Source organism: Babylonia areolata, chromosome 6 (genome assembly GCF_041734735.1).
Source record: "Babylonia areolata isolate BAREFJ2019XMU chromosome 6, ASM4173473v1, whole genome shotgun sequence".
NCBI classification, from domain to species: Eukaryota; Metazoa; Mollusca; class Gastropoda; order Neogastropoda; family Buccinidae; genus Babylonia; species Babylonia areolata.
In genome coordinates, this window is record NC_134881.1 from 39,154,606 (window position 1) to 39,175,719 (window position 21,114).

The 21,114-nt window shown below is 47.8% G+C and overlaps 1 protein-coding gene across 1 annotated transcript in view; it reads right to left on the minus strand.

Moving 5' to 3' along the window:
* LOC143283515 (uncharacterized) overlaps positions 1–21,114 on the minus strand; it is a 69,656-nt gene that overhangs the window by 34,005 nt on the left and 14,537 nt on the right. Inside the window, exon 2 of the mRNA XM_076589759.1 lies at positions 11,670–11,791. Coding sequence (XP_076445874.1) covers positions 11,670–11,791 — 122 coding nt within the window. The remainder of the gene's footprint in view (positions 1–11,669; positions 11,792–21,114) is intronic.

A 21,114-nucleotide genomic window follows, 5' to 3' on the forward strand; every position in this document is an offset into this window, starting at 1 on the left:
CCATCCCATCCAACTGGTCCATCCATCCCATCAACAGGTCCATCCATCCCATCAGCTGGTCCATCCATCCCATCCAACTGGTCCATCCATCCCATCAACTGGTCCATCTATCCCATCAACTGGTCCATCCATCCATCCCCCTTCCCTCTCCACACACCCCTCTCTCCCCTCACCTTCACCCCTTCCCCCAGCTCCATTTTCTCATCTCTCCTTCTTCCCTCCAGAGATCACTGCCATGTTCGGCAGGATGTTCTGGGTACCAAGTGCCAGGGGTCCTGGGAAATCTAAAACGTGGAGAGAAGGAGAGAGAGACGGAGGGAGGGAGAGAGAGGGGGAGGGACGGAGAGATGGAGGGAGGGAGAGAGAGAGAGAAAGAGGGAGGGAGAGTAGGGGACTGAGGGAGAGAGAGGGGGGGAAAGCGAAAAAGAGAGAGTGGCGGAGGGAGGGGGAGGGAGGGAGAGAGAGAGGGGAGGGAGGGAGAGGGAGGGAGGGAGAGGGAGGGAGGGAGAGAGAGAGGGAAGGGAGGGAGAGGGAGGGAGAGTAGGGGAGTGAGGGAGGGAGAGAGAGGGAGGTAGAGTAGGGGAGTGAAGGAGAGAGAGAGAGGGGGGGGAGAGGGAGGGGGAGAGAGAGAGGGAGGGAGGGAGAGTAGGGGAGTGAGGGGCACAGAGGGAGGGACAGCGAAAAAGAGAGAGTGGCGGAGGGAGAGAGAGAGGGGGGACAGGGGGGAGAGAGAGAGAGAGAGAGAAAGAGAGAGGGTGGGAGAGAGAGAGGGAGGGAGAGAGAAAGGGTGGGAGAGAAGGAGAGAGGAAGAGAGAGAGAGAGGGATGGAGAGAGAGAGAGAGTGGGAGATAAATCGAAATCGAAACTTTGTTGAGGGAAAAAGGAATGGGCATTTATCGACCTGTTTTCATCCTACCCTCGTAAAGAAAACCTTTATACTAGTCTAGGAAAAATAAAAGATAAAAGTGGGGGAAAAAAACCCATACACACCGCATGGCAACAACACCAAAATTAAAAACAAAAGAACAAATGAATGGCATAGAAAATACACAAGTCTCCACAAAAAAACATAGTATGCGTCTGCGTGAAAAAGAGAGAGGGAAGGACGCAGGTACGAAGAAGGAGAGAGAGGAGAAACTGTTGAGAGAGAAAGGGAGAGAGAGAGGGAGACAGAGGAGGAGAGAGAGGGAAGGAGATGGTCACACAGACAAGGATACTGAGAATATATCACTTGTTTTTCAGTCTCAGTAATTACACGGATTCGTAGAACTTAGCTCTGATATTAGGTGTTTATGATACAGTCTTTTAAAGACACCGAGACTGGAGTTTACATAAAGTGTACATGAAAAAAGAGAGGGAGGATTGGAGGGAGAGAGAGTGAGGAGGGAGGGAGAGGGAGAGAGAGGGAGGGAAAGAGAGAGAGAGGGTGAGATAGAGGGAGGGAGGGATAGGGAGAGACAGACAGACAGACAGAGAGAGACAGACAGAGAGACAGGCAGACACAGACAGACAAAGAGACTGACATACACCGACACAGACAGACAAACGGGCAGACATACAGGCAGAGAGAGAGGCCTTTTTTTTGCCGGACTGAAGAGTGTCATTTAGTGCAGGATGAAGGTCACTCTACAAATCACTCTGTGTCTGACTGTCTGTCTATCTGTCTCCGTTTATTTATTCATTAATTCATCTACTTATCTATATACTTATATCTCGATGGAGTCTCCCGTCGGACCGACGGATGAGTAGGCAGGCAGGCTTACTTGTCGGTGTGTATCCTCATATGGGAGAAGAGGCCGATTCTGGATGCGCAGCACTTCCCACAGGTGTTGCAAGGCAAAACGTCTTCAGAAGTTGAGCCCTGCTTCCTTCGCTCACGCTTCTCCTTAATGGCCAGCGTTCTCTTGTTTTCAAACGTCTTTATGCCACTAGTCCTCCAACGAGAGCGGTCAAGGGCATCAGTTTCCCAGGAAGCGATGTCTATGTCACAGGCTTTGAGATTTGTCTTCAAGGTGTCCTTGAAGCGCTTGTACAAGTAAGTGTTCATCTCTGTGAGTGTGTGTTTGTGTTTGTGTGTGTGTGTGTGCCGTGGAAGCTGCGATACTTAGACTAGAAATGAGTGTGTGGAGGGGGGTAGAGGAGGTGCACGGTAATGCGTGTGTGTGTGTGTTGGAGCTCATGTACGTTTATATGTATTTGACTGTGCTTTCATATATGTGAAACTGCATGTCTGGTGCATTTCTGTTATGCATGTGTGGGTGTATGTGTGAATGTGTGTCTTCATTTTTTAAATTTATTTGCTTATTTATCACCATTGTTGTCTTATTTATTTATTTATTTATGTTTTATTATTATCATTTTATTAGTATTACTAATATTATTACTACTACCTTTTTCTATATTATAATTATTATTTATTTATTTATTTATTTATGCAAGCTTATCTATTATTTATTCCCCCGTTTTTTTTTTTGTTTTTTTTTTTTGTGTGTGTGTTTTTTTGTTTGTTTTTTTTTGGTTTTTTTGGGTTTTTTTCCCAAGGCCTGACTAAGCGCGTTGGGTTACGCTGCTGGTCAGGCATCTGCTTGGCAGATGTGGTGTAGCGTATATGGTTTTGTCCGAACGCAGTGACGCCTCCTTGAGCTACTGAAACTGAAACTGAAACTTGAAGCGCTTGCAGGGTCTTCCAAGTTCGCGGTGGCCTTCCTTCAGCTGGCCATACAGTAGCATCTTCGGGATCCTGCTGTCTGTCATGCGGACAACGTGTCCTGTCCAGCGTAGCTGGCACTGGATCAGCAGGCTTTCGATGCTGGGCAGACCACTCCTCTCTAGGACCTGGAGGTTGGAGACCCTGTCTTGCCACTTTATGCCGAGGATCTTTCGTAGGCATCTCTGGTGAAACTGCTCAAGTTGTTGAATGTGACGGCGATACGTCGTCCATGTTTTACAGCAGTACAACAAGGTGGTCAGCACAACAGCTCTGTAGGTTTTGATTTTGGTGCTGAGCCTGATGCCTTTGTTGTTCCACAGCCTGTTGTTGAGTCTTCCAAAGGCGGAGCTGGCCTTGGCGATGCGCAGCGTCACTTCCGTTCCGACATTAGCCTGGTTGTGCAGGAGTTGTGCAGTCCCTTCCCCTCTCTCTCGCCTACCGACGCTCACAGTCCCACAGGTGCAGATACTGCCACGTGTAGGACGGCCTCGGCAGGTGCAGGTTTTTTCTTCGGAGTTCCGTGTCCTAGGAGGACTTCCAGCCAAGGATAAGAGCTCCCCCTGCCCTTGGGCATCCTCTTCCGCCTTCACAGCCGTTGGGAAAGGTTTCCTCCTCCGCCTGGTTCGTCGTTGGGAGACTTCAAATGCGGCAGGTAGTACTGGGTTACATGGTACCAGTAGCAAGGGCTATGCCCCTAACCTGAAGAAGTTACTTATATATCTATCCATTTATTCATCTGTTCATTCATTCATTCATTCGTTCATTTATTTTTCCATTCATTTATTTAGTCTTTCTTTCTCTGCTTTTCTTTTTGTCTTCTGACATCCGTTTTTCCACATGCCTGCCTGTTTGCCTGTCGGCGTGTCCGTCTGTCCGTCTGTCTGTACATCTCTCTCTCTCTCTACTTCTCTCTCCCTCTCTGTCGCTCTCTCTATTTTATCTTCCGTAACTGAACATTGCTAATAGGGCGCAGATAACCAATGCATGTTTCAAGCTGCAAGCCCCAGGTTTGAACTGAACGGTGCATTTTTCAATGCAAAGGAAGTGCTCAACTTGGTAGAAAGAAACAGATCGCGCGCGCGCGCGCACACACACACACACACACACACACACACACACACACACACACACACACCTCGCAGAAAAATTCGGAACAAATTATTGTTCATGTATGCTACTGTTGTTACTACGTAAAACTCCCATGCCGTTTATTCTGGAACAAAATGCCACAGAGAGAAATTCTGGACTCGGCAGCTCCAGAACCTGAGCGCACCATGAAGGGATTTCTGTGGCCTCTGGCTGCACTTGTGTATCTGGATTTTGATGACCGACGTCGTGCTTATGAATATTCATGGAGTCGTCTGGTGGGAGTGAGTCCGGCATATTCATCCCTTCCTTACTCTTTCACTTTGTTTTTCTGCCTCTTTTTTCTTTCTGCCCCCACCCCCACCCTCCGTCACCCTCTCTTCCCTGGTCTCGCGAGAAGGCTCAGACGTATTTCACACGGCAGCGAGAAAATCGACATAATTATCAAGTTTAATGGAGGAACTCCCGTGCAAATTTTAGTTCTACAAAAATGCCATTGAACTCTGAACAACATCGTGAAAAAAACTGGGAAATCCGAACAAGTATTGGCGAAGATATCAACAAGAAAAGTTAAATATTCTGTAAAACCGAAGTCGTAGTTACCATTTTGTTGCTGCTGGGGCAGACACACGAGCTTTTCCAACGACTGTTTGCTGACAGCTGTCTGCTCACTGTTTGCTGATAGCTGACTGCTCACTGTTTGCTGATAGCTTTCGCTCACTGTTTGCTGATAGCTTTCTGCTCACTGTTTGCTGATAGCTGACTGCTCACTGTTTGCTGATAGCTTTCTGCTCACTATTTGCTGATAGCTGTCTGCTCATTGTTGCTGATAGCTGACTGCTCACTGTTTGCTGATAGCTTTCTGCTGACTGTTTGCTGATAGCTGACTGCTCACTGTTTGCTGATAGCTTTCTGCTGACTGTTTGCTGATAGCTGACTGCTCACTGTTTGCTGATAGCTTTCTGCACACTGTTTGCTGATAGCTTTCTGCTCACTGTTGCTGATAGCTTTCTGTTCACTGTTGATAGCTTTCTGCTCACTGTTTGCTGATAGCTGACTGCTCACTGTTTGCTGATAGCTGACTGCTCACTGTTTGCTGATAGCTTTCTGCTCACTGTTTGCTGATAGCTGACTGCTCACTGTTTGCTGATAGCTTTCTGTTCACTGTTTGCTGATAGCTTTCTGCTCACTGTTTACTGATAGCTGACTGCTCACTGTTTACTGATAGCTTTCTGCTCACTGTTTGCTGATAGCTTTCTGCTCACTGTTTGCTGATAGCTGACTGCTCACTGTTTGCTGATAGCTTTCTGCTCACTGTGTGCTGATAGCTGTCTGCTCACTGTTGCTGATAGCTTTCTGCTCACTGTTTGCTGATAGCTTTCTGCACACTGTTGCTGATAGCTTTCTGCTCACTGTTTGCTGATAGCTGACTGCTCACTGTTTGCTGATAGCTTTCTGCTCACTGTGTGCTGATAGCTGTCTGCTCACTGTTGCTGATAGCTTTCTGCTCACTGTTGCTGATAGCTTTCTGCACACTGTTGCTGATAGCTTTCTGCTCACTGTTTGCTGATAGTTTTCTGCTCACTGTTTGCTGATAGCTGACTGCTCACTGTTTGCTGATAGCTTTCTGTTCACTGTTGCTGATAGCTTTCTGTTCACTGTTGCTGATAGCTTTCTGCTCACTGTTTTCTCCAGTCAATCAAAGGTGTGCTGCTGTGAAAAAAGCAGGGGTCCAGTATATGGGCACTGACTTGCGTACGTCCGGTGAAAAGCAAAACGACTGGACTTTGAACGTCAAACACTTTTGCTGCAGCGAAGTCAGTATTCATGGGGCGGGCGTGAATAAATAAATTTATTTTAAGTACGTAAAGTCAGAACAGGCACCACTGAACACCACCGAAGTGACTCAGCAGCAGTGCAGGGTCTCCTCTGGTGTGTGGCCTCCTGGCGACCTAACATCGATGGTTCCCTGTGGACTGCCGACGCTGGAACTGCGACGAACGAACCCGGGTGTGGCCGTGTATGGGGGAATCTAAATGAGCGGCGTGGGAGTAATGCCACTGAAACGGTGCAGATGATGGGGCAGAAATTTTTTTTTTTTTATTACTTTTGTTGTACGCTTATAGTTGACTTCATCAAGTTTTTGCGCCTTATACATATTATCATTATTATTAGTAGTTCTTTTTTCTTTTTTTTTTAATGTAATTATCTCATTTTTTTTCTCTCAAGGCCTGACTAAGTGCGTTGGGTTACGCTGCTGGTCAGGCATCTGCTTGGCAGATGTGGTGTAGCGTATATGGATTTGTCCGAGCGCAGTGACGCCTCCTTGAGCTACTGAAACTGAAACTGAAACTGGGCGTGAAGGTCTGACAACAAAACGACTGGACTTCTGACAAGTTGTTTTTGACAACGCCTTCGTTCTCTTTTCATACAGGGATTTCCCGAATAAGTTCCCCTGTGTGCATGCTTGTCCGCTGCTGCACGGAATGAAATTTACGATTTGTTTGTTCTGCCTGGAGTTCTCTCTCTCTCTCTCTCTCTCTCTCACACACACACACACACACACACACACATACACACACACATACAGACACAGACACATACACAGACACACACACACAGAGACATACAGACAGAGACAGACAGACAACAGACAGACGCACACACACACACAGAGACAGACATACAGACAGAGACAGACAGACAACAGACAGACGCGCGCGCGCGCGCACGCACACACACACACACACACACACATACACACACACAAACAAACAAACACAGGCACAGACACACACATATATACAGACAGACAGACACACATACACACAGAGACACACTCTGACAGACAGACAGACACACACACACACACACACACACACACACACACACACACACACACACACACAAACACAGGCGCAGACACACACACACATATACAGACAGACAGACAGATAGACAGACACACATACATACACACACAGAGACACAAACATTCTGACAGACAGACAGACAGACAGACAGACAGACAGACACACACACACACACACACACACACACAAACACACACACACACAGAGTTCCTCTATTCCACCACTGTCCACAGGGATTGCGATGGAGTCAAGGTCGTCCCCACAAAGTCACTCACTCACCAGACTTCCACTCCATTCCTTCATTCTATTCTATTCCAAAGAAGAAGAAGAAAAAGGAAGCGTGCAAAATAAAACTGTCTGGGACGCAGATCAAGCGTTGGGGTGGAAGGGGGAGGGGGGGGGGACTCGAGGAGGGGGTGGGGGGGAAGGGGTGGTGGTGGTATTGTGCCAGTGGAAAAGGGGTCAAGTTGAGGTCACACTAACGCCACCCACCCCCTCCCCACTCCCCCCAGTCATGGCCTGTAACCACAGGTTGTCTGTGTGCTGTCACGCAGGAGGGGATGGTGGGGGGCGGAGGGGGGGGGGGGGCGTTGGTGGTGGTGGTGGGGGGGGGGGGGGGGGGCGGGGAAAATAGGCTGTGAATCAACGGATTGCGATGGGTCCCCTGTGTACCTCGTGAAACTTCCCCACCCCCACGCCCTCCTCGTAGACCTTCCCCCACCCACACCCCCTCCGCGTGGACTTCCCCCACCCCCACGCCCTCCTCGTGGACCTCCCCCACCCCTACGCCCTCTTCGTGGACCTCCCCCACCCCCACGCCCTCCTCGTGGACCTCCCCCACCCCCACGCCCTCCTCGTGGACCTCCCCCACCCCCACGCCCTCCTCGTGGACCTCACCCACCCGCACGCCGTCTTCGTGGACTTCCTTCACCCCCACCACCCACCTCCGGGATAAGTTTGGGTGTTTTTTTTCTCAGTAGCTGAAAGGTCCGACTGCAGCGATCATTGCTGGCACATCTTTCTCCTTTCCCTTCTGGGTCCACGCCCCTTTCTCTGATCCACCCCCCCCCCCCTTTCTCTGATCATTGCTGACACTTCTTTCTCCTTTCCCTTCTGGGTCCACCCACCCCCCCTTTCTCTGATCATTGCTGACACATCTTTCTCCTTTCCCTTCTGGGTCCACCCTCCTTTCTCTGATCATTGCTGACACATCTTTCTCCTTTCCCTTCTGGGTCCACCCTCCTTTCTCTGATCATTGCTGGCACTTCTTTCTCCTTTCCCTTCTGGGTCCACCCCCCTTTCTCTGATCATTGCTGGCACTTCTTTCTCCTTTCCCTTCACGGTCCATCCCCCTTTCTCTGATCATTGCTGGCACTTCTTTCTCCTTTCCCTTCTGGGTCCACCCCCCTTTCTCTGATCATTGCTGGCACTTCTTTCTCCTTTCCCTTCTAGGTCCACCCCCCTTTCTCTGATCATTGCTGGCACTTCTTTCTCCTTTCCCTTCACGGTCCACCCCCCTTTCTCTGATCATTGCTGGCACTTCTTTCTCCTTTCCCTTCTGGGTCCACCCCCCCCCCCTTTCTCTGATCATTGCTGGCACTTCTTTCTCCTTTCCCTTCTGGGTCCACCCCCCCCCCCCCTTTCTCTGATCATTGCTGGCACTTCTTTCTCCTTTCCCTTCTGGGTCCACGCCCCTTTCTCTGATCCACCCCCCCCCCCTCTGATCATTGCTGGTACTTCTTTCTCCTTTCCCTTCTGGGTCCACCCACCCCCCCTTTCTCTGATCATTGCTGGCACTTCTTTCTCCTTTCCCTTCTGAGTCCACGCCCCTTTCTCTGATCATTGCTGGCACTTCTTTCTCCTTTCCCTTCTGGGTCCACCCCCCTTTCTCTGATCATTGCTGGCACTTCTTTCTCCTTTCCCTTCTGGGTCCACCCCCCTTTCTCTGATCATTGCTGGCACTTCTTTCTCCTTTCCCTTCTGGGTCCACCCCCCCCCCCCTTTCTCTGATCATTGCTGGCACTTCTTTCTCCTTTCCCTTCTGGGTCCACCCCCCTTTCTCTGATCATTGCTGGCACTTCTTTCTCCTTTCCCTTCTGGGTCCACCCCCCTTTCTCTTTGACATTCTCCTTTTTCCTGAGATGTTGATCGGTCTGGTGTGGGGTGGTGTGGTGTGTTGTGGTGTGTGGTGGGGTGATATGGTGTGGTGTGCGGGTGGTGTGCTGTGATGTGGTGTGGTGTGATGTGTTGTGTTGTGGTGTGATCATGTGGTGTTGTGTGGGGTGGGGTGATGTGGTGTGGTGTGGTGTGGGGTGATGTGGTGTGGTATGGGGTTGTGTGGTGTTGTGTGATGTGGCGTGGTGTGGTGTGGTGTGGTGTGGGGTGACATTGTGTGGTGTGATGTGGTGTGGGGTGGTGTGATGTGGAGATGTGTGGTGTTGTGTGATGTGGCGTGGTGTGGTGTGGTGTGGTGTGGTGTGGTGTGGGGTGACATTGTGTGGTGTGATGTGGTGTGGTGTGATGTGGTGTGGTCATGTGGTGTTGTGTGGTGTGGTGTGGTGTGGGGTGACATTGTGTGGTGTGATGTAGTGTGGGGTGACATGGTGTGGTGTGATGTGTTGTGGCCTGGTGTGATGTGTTGTAGTGTGGTGTGATGTGGTGTGGTCATGTGGTGTTGTGTGGGGTGGGTCATGTGGTGTGGTGTGCGGGTGATGTGGTCTGGTGTGGTGTGGTGTGGGGTGATGTGGTGTTGTGGTGTGGTGTGGTGGTTGTGCCAATGGTATGGTGTGGTGTGGTGTATTGTGGTACGGTGTCGTGGTCGTGTGTGTGTGTGTGTGTGTGTGTGTGTGTGTGTGTGTTTGTGTGTGTGTGTGTGTGTGTGTGTGTGTGTGTGTGTGTGTGTGTGTGTGTGTGTGTTTGTGTGTGTATGTGTGTGTGTGTGTGTGTGTGTGTGTTCTTCTGTGGAGGACGAGGCCTGGTATGTATACGAGTTGATGTGAGAGAGTAGAACCTGGGCATCTGGGAGACAAGAATAAAATATGTGCATGTGCTTTATGCTCACATAGAGAAGAGATCGGAACTGGTTTTGCAGTGCAGGTGTCAGCTTGTCGGTTGAAACAAAACAAATCAAACGTAGCTTTGGATCTCCATGGATGGTGAAGAAAAAGACAGATACAGACAGATAGGCGCACAGAGCAAGCCCCTATACCCCCCACCCCCCATCCATCACCATTTATCAGCATTACAAACTTTAATCGCAGAGGGGGGTGGGGGCGGGGCGGGGGCAACAACCATTAAAATATGCACATTAAAACGAAAACTGATCGGGTCACGCATAAGACGCAGCTGAAAAGAGGAGAAAGAAAAGATGAGGTGATTCTAAATCACACAGTAAACACCTCTAAGATCTCCACGCATCTCTCGAGTTCTCCGGGGTTACAGATCTCTACCCAAACAGCCTACAGTTTGTTGGGAGAGGGGTAAGGGGGGGGGGGGGTACGGGGTGGGGGGGGGCGGGCTAAAAGGGCGGGGGTGTGTGGGGGCGTCAGAACAGCAGGAAGAAAGGGGGTGAGGGTGAGGGGGTGAGGGGTGAAGGGGACGGGGACGGTGAGGGTGGGGTGTAGGGGTGTGGGAGATGAAAACCGTGGCCGGGCTGAATCGATGTGGGTCTTTCCTCTCTTCCCCTCGATGCCGCTTCCCTGGAGAGAGCGGGACAGCGGAAAGAATGAAAAGAGGGTGAAAGGTTTGGAGGGAGGGAAGGAGACAGAGACAGAGACAGGGACAGAGAGATTCAGACACACACACACACACAGAAAGACAGAGATTGATTCAGAGGGATCTGGGAGAGTGAGGTAGATTCTGGGAGAAGTGAGAGACAGGGAGACAGAGATAGACAGGCAGAGACAGAGACAGAGAGAAATGATTTTTTTTTCTCCAGAAGACCAACGGCCCATTCTGAAGGGACCTGAAGAAGTAAGTTACAATCGCAGTCATGTACAAAGAAAGTATATCATCAAACAACATACAACAAACAACATATAACTAACAACAAAACTGCACGTTTGAAACCAAAACTTCAGCGTCACTTTGCCGTGCTCCCCAGGAAGAAAAGTGCAAATTCCCAAGTGGTGCTAAACTCTTTGTGAATCCTATAGGTAACGTGCAACAAGACAAACGGCTTTGCTAAAACAATCCCGCAGGGAACTGAAGAGGCCAAGACAGAAATAAAATTAATGATGGACACCACAGTTCAGAATTGTCGGGCAACCCATTTGCAGAAACACTTACACTGACTCACAACTGACAGATCTGCGGGACTCTGGTAAACAGTTCTCTGCAGCACAACAATTGTCAGTCTTTATAATAATAATAATAATAATAATAATAATAATAATGGTATTTATATAGCGCTGAATCTTGTGCAGAGACAAATCAAAACGCTTTCACACCCGTCATTCACAGGCATGCATAACTCTAAAACTGTAGAAACTAAAGACAAGGAAGGGCAGGCAAGGGAGGTTATTTTGGGAAGAGGTGAGTTTTAAGGCCAGACTTGAAAGAGCTGAGTGTGGAGACTTGACGAAGCGAAAGAGGAAGTTCATTCCAATCGCAAGGTCCAGAGACAGAGAAAGAACGGCGGCCAACAGTCGAGTGTTTGAATCTGGGTATGCGTAAACAGAGTGGATCCGAAGTCGATCGTAGTGAGCGAGATGGAGTGTAGAGGTAGAAGGCAGCCACAGAGATAGGAAGGGGCAGTTTTGTGAATACATCTATAACATAGAGTGCTGATCTTGTACTTTTATTCGGTGTGAGACAGGGAGCCAGTGGAGATGTTGCAAAAGAGGAGTGATGTGCTCAGATCTTTTCTTTCTGAGGACGAGTCGGGCGAGGGGAGAGGGGGTGGGGGGGGAGGGGTGTGGGGGCGGGGGGATGGGAGGGGAGGAGTAGAAGTAGTAGTAGTAGAAGAAGAAGAAGAAGAAGAAGAAGAAGAAGACACTGACCGAACAGCAGTCCCTGAAGCGGGTGGCGTCAGTGGGAGTGGAGAAGTTCAGTCCCCACTCCTTGCTGGTCAGGGGGTCCCGCCAGTGGACGAAGCACTCTGTGGCCGGACAGATGATGGTCCCTGTAGGAAGGACAGACAGACAAGACAGACCATGATCATGATCATCAGTGGATGGTCCCTGCAGGAAGGACAGACAAGACAGATCATGATCATGATCATCAGTGGATGGTCCCTGTAGGAAGAACAGACAGACAGACAGACAGACCATGATCATTATCATCAGTGGATGGTCCCTGCAGGAAGGACAGACAGACAGACAAGACAGACCATGATCATTATCATCAGTGGATGGCCCCTGTAGGAAGGACAGACAGACAAGACATCATGATCATTATCATTAGTGGATGGTCTCTGCAGGAAGGACAGACAGACAGACAGATCATGATAATTATCATCAGTGGATGATCCCTGCAGGAGGAACAGACAGACAGACCGACCATGATCATTATCATCAGTGGATGGTCTCTGCAGGAAGGACAGACAGACAGATAAGACCGATCATGATCATTATCATCAGTGGTTGGTTCCTGCAGGAAGGACAGACAGACAGACAGATCATGATCATGATCATCAGTGGATGGTCCCTGCAGGAAGGACAGACAGACAGACCATGATCATTATCATCAGTGGATGGTCCCTGTAGGAAGGACAGACAGACAGACAGACCATGATCATTATCATCAGTGGATGGTCCCTGTAGGAAGGACAGACAGACAAGACAGACCATGATCATTATCATCAGTGGAAGGTCCCTGTAGGAAGGACAGACAGACGACAGATCATGATCATTATCATCAGTGGATGATCCCTGCAGGAAGGACAGACAGACAGACCATGATCATTATCATCAGTGGATGGTCCCTGCAGGAAGGACAGACAGACAAGACAGACCATGATCATTATCATCAGTGGATGGTCCCTGCAGGAAGAACAGACAGACAGACAGACAGACAGACAGACCATGATCATTATCATCAGTGGATGGTCCCTGCAGGAAGAACAGACAGACAGACAGACAGACCATGATCATTATCATCAGTGGATGATCCCTGCAGGAAGAACAGACAGACAGACAGAAGACAGACAGACAGACAGACAGACCATGATCATTATCATCAGTGGATGATCCCTGCAGGAAGGACAGACAGACCATGATCATTATCATCAGTGGATGGTTCCTGCAGGAAGGGCAGACAGACAGACAGACAGACAGACAGACAGACCATGATCATTATCATCAGTGGATGGTTCCTGCAAGAAGAACAGACAGACAGACAGACCATGATCATTATCATCAGTGGATGGTCCCTGCAGGGAGGACAGACAGACAGACAGACATACAGACAGACAGACAGACAGATCATGATCATTATCATCAGTGGATGGTTCCTCCACGAAGAACAGACAGACAGACAGACCATGATCATTATCATCAGTGGATGATCCCTGCAGGAAGAACAGACAGACAGACAGACCATGATCATTATCATCAGTGGATGATCCCTGCAGGAAGAACAGACAGACAGACAGACCATGATCATTATCATCAGTGGATGGTTCCTGCAGGAAGGGCAGACAGACAGACAGACAGACCATGATCATTATCATCAGTGGATGGTCCCTGTAGGGAGGACAGACAGACAGACAGACATACAGACAGACAGACAGACCATGATCATTATCATCAGTGGATGGTTCCTGCAGGAAGGACAGACAGACAGACAGACCATGATCATTATCATCAGTGGATGGTTCCTGCAGGAAGGACAGACAGACAGACAGACAGACAGACAGACAAACAGACAGACAGACCATGAACATTATCATCAGTGGATGGTCCCTGTATGAAGGACAGACAAGACAGACCATGATCATTATCATCAGTGGATGGTTCCTGCAGGAAGGACAGACAAGACAGACCATGATCATTATCATCAGTGGATGGTTCCTGCAGGAAGGACAGACAGTCAGACAGACAGACAGACCATGATCATGGTGATAACAAGGTGACAGAGTTATAGGGCCCAAAGCCTTTCACGGCCATTGGGGGGAGTGAACTCATGTCCGTTGTGTCCAGGACTCGGTACAGGAAGGCAGGGCCCAGCCCTCCTCTTCTTCCGCCGTTTTAACTTTCCCCAATCGGGGTTCGAAACCCATTCACTCCTGGGTGTTGTGAGTGGACATAAGACTAAAGGGCCTTCCTCCAGGACACAACACCATGCCTGCCCAAGAGGGGGCCTCTTCTTCTCTTCTTCTTCTTCTGCGTTCGTGGGCTTCAACTCCCACGTTCACTCGTATATACGCGAGTGGGCTTTTACGTGTATGACCGTTTTTACCCCGCCAAGTAGGCAGCCATACTCCGTTTTCGGGGGTGTGCATGCTGGGTATATTCTTGTTTCCATAACCCACCGAACGCTGACATGGATTACAGGATCTTTAACGTGCGTATTTGATCTTCTGCTTGCGCATACACACGTAGAGGGGGCTCCAGCCCTGCTCACTGCTGATCACAGGGTGAGGAACAAAACGCTCAACCGATTCCGCCTCGCCTGAATGATAACAATAATAACAATAACAATGATAATAATAATGGTGGTGGTGATGATGATGATGATGATGATGACGATGATGATGATTGTGATGCAACACACAAGTTGCCCATGAATAAACTGCATGCGTCAAGTAAGTGCACCCCATACACGAACAAGCGTATGCACACACAAACACGCAAACAAACACACCCACAGACGCGCACATTCGACTGGTAGCAGCTAATGAGTACATTAGTCAATATGACGGGGTTTTGTTGTTGTTGTTGTTGTTGGTGGTGGTGGTAGTGGTAGTGTTGGTGGTGATGGCAGTAGTTGTGTTGTTTTGGTGTTGTTGATATTGTTGTTGGTGGTGGTGTTATTGCTGTTGCTATTGCTGGTAGTGTTGGTAGTGTTGGTGGTATTATTGTTGTTTTTGTTGGTACAGGTGTTGGTTTTCCCTTACGGACATACATAGACCTTGGAGGAATGTGGCAGAATGGTTAAGACGTTCATCTGCCCATACAATAAACGTGAGTATCTAGGTTCCATTCCCGCTTTTCCCGTTTCTCCCTAGATTGAAACAGAAAATCCAACTAATCGTCTAGTCATTGGAACGAGACGACAAACCGAGGTCCTCGTGTGCAGCACGCACTTGACGCACTGATAGAGAACCATTGGCAACAAAAGGGCTGTCCGCTGGAAAACTTCGGGAGAAGAAATCCACTCTGATAAATACACAAACACGCATGCATGCATTCAAGGCCTGACTAAACGCGTTGGGTTATGCTGCTGGTCTGGCCTGGGCCTAGTGGGTGTGGTGTAGCGTGCATGGATTTGTCCGAACGAGGAAACGCCTCCACGAGAAGTGAAAACTGATGCAGACCTTTCGTTATTCATCTCCGGACTTCCTGTAAGTCCTTTTTCTGACTGTTTCATACCTCATCTGTACTCACATCTCTTGGGTGTTCTGCTGAATAATACTCATCACTTTCCCTAGGGCTTGCCTTTTCCTCTCTCATCACAGAGCCCGATGAAAAACCTACGGCCCGAACCGTCGACACTTCTCATTACAGTGAGTCCATTTTCACAACCCATGTGTTTTTTGTTTGTTTGGGTTTTTTTGTTTTTTTTTCTTTTTACATGCTTTCTCCATATGTCAGTTCCACATACTAAACAGTCGTTTTTTTGTTTTGTCGTTAACAGCTGGAATGGATAAAGAAAGTACTTCATCAGATAAACGAGTAAGCGAGAATAAGAGACAGACAGACAGACAGACAGACAGAGACAGAGACAGAGAGGGTCGACATAGTGTCAGGAAGACAGAAACACACACACACACACAGCAAGGCAGAGTAACACACACACACACACACACACACACACACACAACCTCCTCCTTCTTCCCCATCAAACCCACACAGAATGAACCTGCACAAACAGGGAGTACGATTTCTGCCACAACACCCCCAAGATAAATGGCTGGCTGAACCAGACTGGAAGCGTACTAAAAGAGTCGTCCGTGACAGATGGTGCTGATTAATTAATGAATTAATGACCCAGCGAATCGGGCCTGCTGTTTATCTCAGCCGAAAGGAGGCCTTCCCCCCACCCCAACTCAACTCCACATCAATCTCCAACTTTTGGCGCTCCTTGTGAGCCATACTTGACAGACGGGCCCAGGCTCATCCGGGCATTAAAAGGCCCACGTGACGCCTCTGATTATCACCTGTCGTGTTACAGGCAATCGATCAGAACTAAGACTGATCAAAGTGGGTTTTTTTCTTCTTTGCCGGAACCTTTTTTATTTTTATCTATTTATTTATTTTTGTCTTTTTTTTTGGGGGGGGGGGGGGGGGGGGGGTAAGGGGGGGGGGTGGTTACTGTTGTTTTTTTTCGGGACGATCCCTGTCTGTCTGTCTCTCCCTGTGGGCAGTTGGGGATGAGAAACACTTCATACGCATATTTAAAGAGCGCTTACAGAACTGCTTTTGTCTCCACACCATCAGGCATCCACACACCATCAACATTCTCCACACCTTTAGACATCCACACACCATCAATTTTCTCCACACCTTTAGACATTCACACACCATCAATTTTCTCCACACCTTTAGACATTCACACACCATCAACATTCTGCACACCTTTACACATCCACACACCATCAACATTCTCCACACCATCAGACATCCACACACCATCAACATTCTCCACACCTTTACACATCCACACACCATCAACATTCTCCACACCATCAGACATCCACACACCATCAACATTCTGCACACCTTTACACATCCACACACCATCAACATTCTCCACACCTTTACACATCCACACACCATCAACATTCTCCACACCTTTACACATCCACACACCATCAACATTCTCCACACCTTTACACATCCACACACCATCATCATTCTCCACACCTTTAGACATTCACACACCAATTTTCTCCACACCTTTAGACATTCACAGACCATCACATTCTGCACACCTTTACACATCCACACACCATCAACATTCTCCACACCTTTACACATCCACACACCATCAACATTCTCCACACCTTTACACATCCACACACCATCAACATTCTCCACACCTTTACACATCCACACACCATCAACATTCTCCACACCTTTAGACATCCACACACCATCAACATTCTCCTCACCATCAGACACCATGCTGCATTTCCGGGCCATTACTCATGTTGTCGAACGGAAACGCCTCCACAGTTGAACTGATCCAGACCTTTCGTTATCATCCACGACTCCGATCCTTTTCTCACTTTTCATACTCCACTTACTCACATCACTTTCTCCAACATTATCACTTCCCTACTGCACTTTTCTTCCATCACACCTCAGAATACCACGCCCACCGTCAACATTCTCTACATCCATTTCACAACCCATGTTTTTATGTTTTGTTTTCTTCTTACATGTTTCCCACATCCACATACAAACACTTTCTATACTTTTGTCGTTAACAGCACAGGATAAGCATCTTCTCACAAACATTTAGACATCGACAACACAACAACAGAACATGCCAGATCACTGTTGGGAATACACACACATCACATCTCCACACACACAAGCATCCACACACCATCAACATCTCACACACCTTTAGACACCACACACACCATCCCTTCTCCCACTTAACACCCACACACATCAACATTCTCCACACCTTTACACATCCACATACCATCAACATTCTCCACACCTTTAGACATCACACACCATCAACATTCTCCACACCTTTACACATCCACACACCATCAACATTCTCCACACCTTTAGACATCCACACACCATCAACATTCCCCACACCTTTAGACATCCACACACCATTACCATTCTCCACACCTTTACACATCCACACACCATCAACATTCTTCAACCTTTACACATCCACACACCATCAACATTCTCCACACCTTTAGACATCCACACACCATCAACATTCTCCACACCATCAGACATCCACACACCATCAACATTCTCCACACCATCAGACATCCACACACCATCAACATTCTCCAAACCTTTAGACATCCACACACCATCAACATTGTCCACACCTTTACACATCCACATACCATCAACATTCTCCACACCTTTACACATCCACACACCATCAACATTCTCCACACCTTTAGACATCCACACACCATCAACATTCTCCACACCTTTACACATCCACACACCATCAACATTCTCCACACCTTTACACATCCACACACCATCAACATTCTCCACACCTTTACACATCCACACACCATCAACATTCTCCACACCATCAGACATCCACACACCATCAACATTCTCCACACCTTTACACATCCACACACCATCAACATTCTCCACACCATCAGACATCCACACACCATCAACATTCTCCACACCTTTACACATCCACACACCATCAACATTCTCCACACCATCAGACATCCACACACCATCAACATTCTCCACACCTTTACACATCCACACACCATCAACATTCTCCACACCTTTACACATCCACATACCATCAACATTCTCCACACCTTTACACATCCACACACCATCAACATTCTCCACCCCATCAGACATCCACACACCATCAACATTCTCCACACCTTTACACATCCACACACCATCAACATTCTCCACACCTTTACACATCCACACACCATCAACATTCTTCAACCTTTACACATCCACACACCATCAACATTCTTCAACCTTTACACATCCACATACCATCAACATTCCCCACACCTTTACACATCCACACACCATCAACATTCTCCACACCATCAGACATCCACACACCATCAACATTCTCCACACCTTTACACATCCACACACCATCAACATTCTCCACACCTTTACACATCCACACACCATCAACATTCTTCAACCTTTACACATCCACACACCATCAACATTCTTCAACCTTTACACATCCACACACCATCAACATTCTCCACACCTTTAGACATTCACGCACCATCAACATTATCCACACCTTTAGACATCCACACACCATCAATTTTCTCCACACCTTTAGACATTCACATACCATCAACATTCTCCACACCTTTACACATCCACACACCATCAACATTCTTCAACATTTACACATCCACACACCATCAACATTCTCCACACCTTTAGACATCCACACACCATCAACATTCTGCACACCTTTACACATCCACACACCATCAACATTCACCACACCATCAGACATCCACACACCATCAACATTCTCTACACCTTTAGACATCCACACACCATCAACATTCTCCACACTTTTACATATCCACACACCATCAACATTCTCCACACCTTTAGACATCCACACACCATCAACATTCTCCACACCTTTACACATCCACACACCATCAACATTCTCCACACCTTTAGACATCCACACACCATCAACATTCTCCACACCTTTACACATCCACACACCATCAACATTCTCTACACCTTTACACATCCACACACCATCAACATTCTCCACACCTTTACACATCCACACACCATCAACATTCTTCAACATTTACACATCCACACACCATCAACATTCTCCACACCTTTAGACATCCACACACCATCAACATTCTCCACACCTTTACACATCCACACACCATCAACATTCACCACACCATCAGACATCCACACACCATCAACATTCTCCACACCTTTACACATCCACACACCATCAACATTCTTCAACCTTTACACATCCACACACCATCAACATTCTTCAACCTTTACACATCCACACACCATCAACATTCTCCACCCCATCAGACATCCACACACCATCAACATTCTTAACACCTTTAGACATCCACACACCATCAACATTCTCCACCCCATCAGACATCCAGACACCAACATTCTTAACACCTTTAGACATCCACACACCATCAACATTCTCCACCCCATCAGACATCCACACACCATCAACATTCTTAACACCTTTAGACATCCACACACACTCAACATTCTCCACACCATCAGACATCCACACACCATCAACATTCTTCACACCTTTAGACATCCAGACACCATCAACATTCTCCACACCATCAACATTCTCCACGCCACAGACATCCACACACCATCGACATTCTCCACACCTTTACACATCCACACACCATCAACATTCTTCAACCTTTACACATCTACACACCATCAACATTCTTCAACCTTTACACATCCACACACCATCAACATTCTTCAACCTTTACACATCCACACACCATCAACATTCTTCACACCTTTACACATCCACACACCATCAACATTCTCCACACCTTTACACATCCACACACCATCAACATTCACCTCACCTTTAGACATCCACACACCATCAACATTATCCACACCTTTAGACATCCACACACCATCATCATTCTCCACACCTTTACACATCCACACACCATCAACATTCTCCACACCTTTACACATCCACACATCATAAACATTCTCCACACCATCAGCCCGCAAATGACGACAATGGTACATGTGAACTCCACGGACAAACACGTGCATTATAAAGTAAAATAAGATAAAAAGGAAAATAAGATAAAAACGAAAGCTATTTCTTGTTCCATATTGATCAAACGTCTTTCACAATAACACAACTCCGTGTTCACGGACAGAACATGTGCGATAAAAAGCAAATAACAAATAGAACAACAACTATCTATTGTTCCATATTGATCTAAGGCCTTCCGGAATAACAATCCCGTGTTGAACTCTGTTAGAAGGCTCCATAACGGCGGAGTCTCTTTGCTGGCTGGATGAACAGCTCGATACGACAGCCTGTCTTTTCAGCCTGTGTGGAACAGCATCCTTGCTGGTGAACTGATCGAAGAAGACAGTGTGTGGATTCAAAAGCTGACAAGGGAAACATATTTCTCGTTGTCTTGTTTGGCGCCGTTCTTATGTCAAAGGAAACGCGAAGGGTGATTGTTCGGCACGGCGCTGATGCGAAAACACGATATCTGAATTGGTTATTTACTGGTCGGTGGGCGGTGAGTCAATTTCCTCTTGCTCCCCTCCTCTCCCTCAATTTGGGATATCACTGATGCCATCGATTGTCATTCACGAATTGCTTTGTGCAGTATTGCTTCACTGCAGTTACGCCGAGCTCGCACGCGCGGAGGCGTACACATACACAAGCACGCACGTACCCACGAAAGTACACACACACATACACGCGCATGCGCTCTCCACGCGCACACACCACGTGCTCACACAAACGCATACAAAGATGCACATGCACTTTGTGCAATAAATATTGATTCAGAAGAGTAACACCGCGCTCGTG